At 51.8% G+C, this 5,698-nt stretch overlaps 1 protein-coding gene across 1 annotated transcript in view; it reads left to right on the top strand.

Moving 5' to 3' along the window:
- LOC117597548 (CDC42 small effector protein 2) overlaps window positions 1-5,496 on the top strand; it is a 10,206-nt gene extending 4,710 nt beyond the window's left edge. The window contains exons 4-5 of the mRNA XM_034305208.2: window positions 102-177; window positions 5,155-5,496. Of these exons, the coding sequence (XP_034161099.1) occupies window positions 102-173 (72 nt within the window). The 3' untranslated portion in view covers window positions 174-177; window positions 5,155-5,496. The remainder of the gene's footprint in view (window positions 1-101; window positions 178-5,154) is intronic.
- Window positions 5,497-5,698: the final 202 nt, after the last annotated feature.

Here is a 5,698-nt window from a genome sequence, read left to right as displayed (position 1 = left end):
GCTTTAATGTAAATTGTTTAGATCCTGGTTTAAAAAGATGAGCACATGGAAGCAGAGACTCACTGTGTGTGTGTGTGTGTGTGTGTGTGTGTGTTTTGAAGGTGAACTCGGTGCAGGCACAGATGAAATCTAAAGGCGGTTATGGGAATGGCACACCGGAGAGCGCGCAGTGATCCGGTGAGTCACACACACACACACACACACACACAATAGAGACTGAACTTCTGTTTTCATTTAAAAACATCTAGATGGTGACCAAGAGTGTGTAGGGAGCCCTTATAGAGAGGAGTATCGATAGACACTAAGGGTATCTAGGGAGTGCCCTCAAGAGTGAACAAGGGTGTCTAGGGAACATCTAATGAGAAAGTTATGTAGAATAGGAAGTGTTTAGTGGTGTCCCGAAAGTGGCCAAGGGTGTCAAAGAAGTGTCTGAGGGAGCGACGGAGGGTGTCTGAGGGAGTGACGGAGGGATCGATGGAGGGTGTCTGAGGGAGCGACGGAGGGTGTCTGAGGGAGCGACGGAGGGTGTCTAAGGGAGTGACGGAGGATGTCTAAGGGAGTGACGGAGGGAGCGACGCAGGGTGTCTGAGGGATCGACGGAGGGTGTGATGGAGGGTGTCTAAGGGAACGATGCAGGGTGTCTAAGGGAGTGACGGAGGGAGTGACGCAGGGTGTCTGAGGGAGTGACGGAGGGTGTGATGGAGGGTGTCTAAGGGAACGATGCAGGGTGTCTAAGGGAGTGACGGAGGGAGTGACGCAGGGTGTCTGAGGGAGCGACGGAGGGTGTGATGGAGGGTGTCTAAGGGAACGATGCAGGGTGTCTAAGGGAGTGACGGAGGGAGTGACGCAGGGTGTCTGAGGGAGTGACGGAGGGTGTGATGGAGGCTGTCGGAGGGAGCGACGCAGGGTGTCTAAGGGAGTGACAGAGGGAGCGACGCAGGGTGTCTAAGGGAGTGACAGAGGGAGCGACGCAGGGTGTCTGAGGGAACGATGCAGGGTGTCTAAGGGAGTGACGGAGGGAGTGACGCAGGGTGTCTGAGGGAGTGACGGAGGGAGCGATGCAGGGTGTCTGAGGGAGTGACGGAGGGAGCGATGCAGGGTGTCTGAGGGATCGACGCAGGGTGTCTAAGGGAGCGACGGAGGGTGTGATGGAGGGTGTCTAAGGGAGCGATGCAGGGTGTCTGAGGGAGCGACGCAGGGTGTCTACGGGAACGACGGAGGGTGTGATGGAGGCTGTCGGAGGGAGCGACGCAGGGTGTCTAAGGGAGTGACAGAGGGAGCGACGCAGGGTGTCTGAGGGAACGATGCAGGGTGTCTAAGGGAGTGACGGAGGGAGTGACGCAGGGTGTCTGAGGGAGTGACGGAGGGAGCGATGCAGGGTGTCTGAGGGAGTGACGGAGGGAGCGATGCAGGGTGTCTGAGGGATCGACGCAGGGTGTCTAAGGGAGCGACGGAGGGTGTGATGGAGGGTGTCTAAGGGAGCGATGCAGGGTGTCTGAGGGAGCGACGCAGGGTGTCTACGGGAACGACGGAGGGTGTGATGGAGGCTGTCGGAGGGAGCGACGCAGGGTGTCTAAGGGAGTGACAGAGGGAGCGACGCAGGGTGTCTGAGGGAACGATGCAGGGTGTCTAAGGGAGCGACGCAGGGTGTCTAAGGGAGCGACGCAGGGTGTCTGAGGGAGTGACGGAGGGAGTGACGCAGGGTGTCTAAGGGAATGACGTAGGGAGCGATGCAGGGTGTCTCAGGGAGTGACGGAGGGAGCGACGCAGGGTGTCTGAGGGAGTGACGGAGGGAGTGATGGAGGGTGTCTGAGGGAGCGACGGCGAGTGTCTGAGGGAGCGACGCAGGGTGGCGGAGGGAGTGATGGAGGGTGTCTGAGGGAGCGACGGAGGGTGTGATGGAGGGTGTCTGAGGGAGCGACGGAGGGTGTGATGGAGGGTGTCTGAGGGAGCGACGGAGGGAGCGACGCAGGGTGGCGGAGGGAGTGATGGAGGGTGTCTGAGGGAGCGACGCAGGGTGGCGGAGGGAGTGATGGAGGGTGTGATGGAGGGTGTCTGAGGGAGCGACGGAGGGTGTGATGGAGGGTGTCTGAGGGAGCGACGGAGGGTGTGATGGAGGGTGTCTGAGGGAGCGACGGAGGGTGACGGAGGGAGCGACGCAGGGTGTCTGAGGGAGTGACGGAGGGAGTGATGGAGGGTGTCTGAGGGAGCGACGGAGGGAGCGACGCAGGGTGACGGAGGGAGTGGTGGAGGGTGTCTGAGGGAGCGACGGAGGGAGCGACGCAGGGTGACGGAGGGAGTGATGGAGGGTGTCTGAGGGAGCGACGGAGGGAGCGACGCAGGGTGACGGAGGGAGTGGTGGAGGGTGTCTGAGGGAGCGACGGAGGGAGCGACGCAGGGTGACGGAGGGAGTGGTGGAGGGTGTCTGAGGGAGCAACGGAGGGAGCGACGGAGGGAGCGACGCAGGGTGGCGGAGGGAGTGATGGAGGGTGTCTGAGGGAGCGACGGAGGGAGCGACGGAGGGTGACGGAGGGTGTCTGAGGGAGCGGCGGAGGGTGACGGAGGGAGTGACGGAGGGTGTGATGGAGGGAGTGACGGAGGGTGTAGTGTATCACTTGATGGAGTGTTAAATGGGGCGTGTGAAGAGAGCAGCGTAGAGGGAGTTGGAAATGATCTGATGATCTTATGAAGCAGCATTACCTGGTTAGCTAGATAACGTTGAGATTAGTCTAATCTAAACCTGAATCGCCATGGCAACTTCATATCAGAGGTGCACTAACAGCAGAGTCATTGCAGCAGTTATGAGCCCCTTTCACACGGACACGATACCTGGGAGTTTAATGGGAACGTCGAGTGTGAACACAAGCAGGAGCGGAGATCCAAATTCACACGCTGTTCCTCACTCTAACCCTCGACCAATCAGCTGTCAGGAAAGTGCCTCCTCCTCCCTGGGGTGAGAAGAACCACTTCCTGAAAAGGAGCCATGGAGACGAGTTCAGCGTTCTGTAACGTTCTTTTATTTCCTGATTTTACGCCACTCTTATAAGAACAGTGTGATGTCATAACATAAAATTAATTAACACACTCACAGATTTTAAAGATTTTACTGGGATTCTCATTCATTCATCCCTCCATCCTTCCATTTATCCACCCATCCATTCCTCTACTATTTATCCTCACATCTAACCTTCCATCCCTCTATCCATTCCTCTGTTCTTCCCTATCCACCCACCCCTCTGCCCATCCCTTTATTCCTCCCTCCATTTATCCATCCATTCCTACATCCATCAATCTGTCTCTTCGTCCCCCACATCTTTCCACCCATCCCTCCATTCTTCCCTCTATCCATCCCCCCTTTCTTTCCACCCATCCATCCCTCTACTATTTATCCTCCCATCTAATCCTCCATACCTCTAGCCATCTCTTTATCCATTCCTTTATCTTATCCACCCATCCATCTGTTTATCCATTTATCTCTCCCTCTATTTATCCATCCATTCCATCAATCTGTCTCTTCATCCCCCACATCTTTCCACCCGTCCCTCTACCCTTCCATTTATCCTCCCATCTAACCCTCCATCCCTCACTCAATTTATCCCTCCAATCTCTTCATCCCTCTATCCATTCCTCTATTCTTCCCTCTATCTACCCACCCATCTGTTTATCCCTTTATTTCTCCCTTTATTTATCCATCCATTCCTACATCCATCAATCTGTCTCTTCACCCCCCCATTTTTCCACTCATCCCTCCATTCATCCTTCTGTCCATTTATCCATCCCCCAAGCCATCTATCCATCTACTGCTTTTTTCTTCCTTGTCGCCAACTTCTGATCTTCTGATCTCTGTGTTAATGTTTTAAACGAGCTGTTGGGAAAACTCAGTTTATGGAATTAAATTTGTGCCAGAAGTATGGAACGTATGTTTTCAAGAAATGAACAGAATTACACAGAGAAAGAAGAAGAAAATCACTCCGAAACTGAAAACAGTGAACTTCAACAGTTTTCAAATAAACCGTGTTCTCTTTATTAACATGAACGCGCTGTCAGAGTTTCCCTTTACTCTCTACAAGTTTATTCTCGCCATTTTGGCACAAACCTCTCATGTGGGCGGGGCTTAACAACGATCTGCTCTTATTGGTTAGTGAGATTTGGATCGACAGCTCGAGTGTCCAGCTGAAGAGGAGGAGGAAGAGGATGAAGAAGCTGATGCTCCATGCTTCTCCTGAGAGCTTATCTTGAAAAAATACTCATATGAGACTACTCAAAGCTCAAATATTAATTACTAACTAATATACTAACTAAGTAAGTAAGTAATCTCCACTACAAAGTTCTCCAGAATTCACACCATTGAAGTCTCTACTTCCAGGTCAGGAAGCTGTCAATCCAAATCTCACTAACCAATGAGAGTAAATCGCTGTTAAGCCCCGCCTACATGAGAGCTTTGTGCCAGAATGGTGAAAGTAAACTTGTGGAGTGTAAACGAAAACTCAGGCAGCGTTTTCATAAATCATGATTAGCGAAAAGGAAACTTTAATAAGAAACTGTTAATAAAGAGAACGCGGTTTATTTGAAGACCGTGTTAAAGTTTTGCCACTGATGTGTTTTCAGTTTCAGAGAGTTTTTCGTCTTTCTCTGTGTATTTTTGTTCTTGAAAAGTTACCTTCAATACTTTTGGCACCAATTTAATTCCATATATTAGTGCAGCGTCAGTGAAATAATCACCACCACAATGTCGTATTCTTTAACACTGATATAGATAAGAGTCAGTTTCCTCATGGAGTTTATATCCTTGTATTTTTTCCTTCTCGCTTTTCCCCCGTTTTTTTTTTTTAAGGTTCTGATGGTTATTACCTTGAATTTGTGCTGGGTCTCGATCACTGCGTCGGATTTCCCCGGGGTTTCCCACTCCAGCTTGTGTTCACACTGAGCATTACCAGTAAATTCCCATGTGAAGTATCTGTATGAACAGGCTGCGTGTGTGAGCTCACTGATAAACTTACTGTTACTCCATCTCTGGTATAAACCCAGAGAAACATGTATGTTAATCTGAGTTAGTCTTAGCCTGGAAGTCTGGCTTTGTTAAACCTGCTGTGTGTGTGTGTGTGTGTGTGTGTGTGTGTGTGTGTGTGTGTGTGTGTGTGTGTGTTTCTGCAGCGTGGACGCCAGTGTGTGTGACCTGCTGAACTGAAACAGTGCGGACGAGGAGCAACGCTGGATTTAAACTCTTATATATATATATAAATATATATCTACACACACACACACACACACACACACACACACACACACACACACACACACACACACTGGATCAGCGAGTCAAAGCACTGGCCTGTGAGAAGCCTGTATATCTGCATAATCGCACTGTTAGGCGCTTAAAGCTTTCTGATCAGAGTGTAAACGTTCACGCCCACGCTCGCCACACCAACCAATCAACATCCGGCTTCTGTCAACAACCATCCGCCGCTATCACCCCCCCCCCCCCCCCCCCCCCCCCCCCCCCCATCACCCCCCCCCCATCACCCTCCCTTCCCCCCCCCCCATGGACGCTTTATTTATTCGGTGATTTGTCTCGCGGGTTAAATATGGTGGCTGGGCCACTGCGCATCTCACACACACACACACACACACACACATACACACACACACACGCAGAGTTTAAATGATGAGCGATATGGTGTGAGCGATAGATTGATAG

This window comes from Pangasianodon hypophthalmus, chromosome 6, assembly GCF_027358585.1.
Source record: "Pangasianodon hypophthalmus isolate fPanHyp1 chromosome 6, fPanHyp1.pri, whole genome shotgun sequence".
NCBI lineage: Eukaryota > Metazoa > Chordata > Actinopteri > Siluriformes > Pangasiidae > Pangasianodon > Pangasianodon hypophthalmus.
The sequence above is the reverse complement of the archived record's forward strand: the minus strand, read 5'-3'. Positions and strand labels throughout refer to the sequence as shown.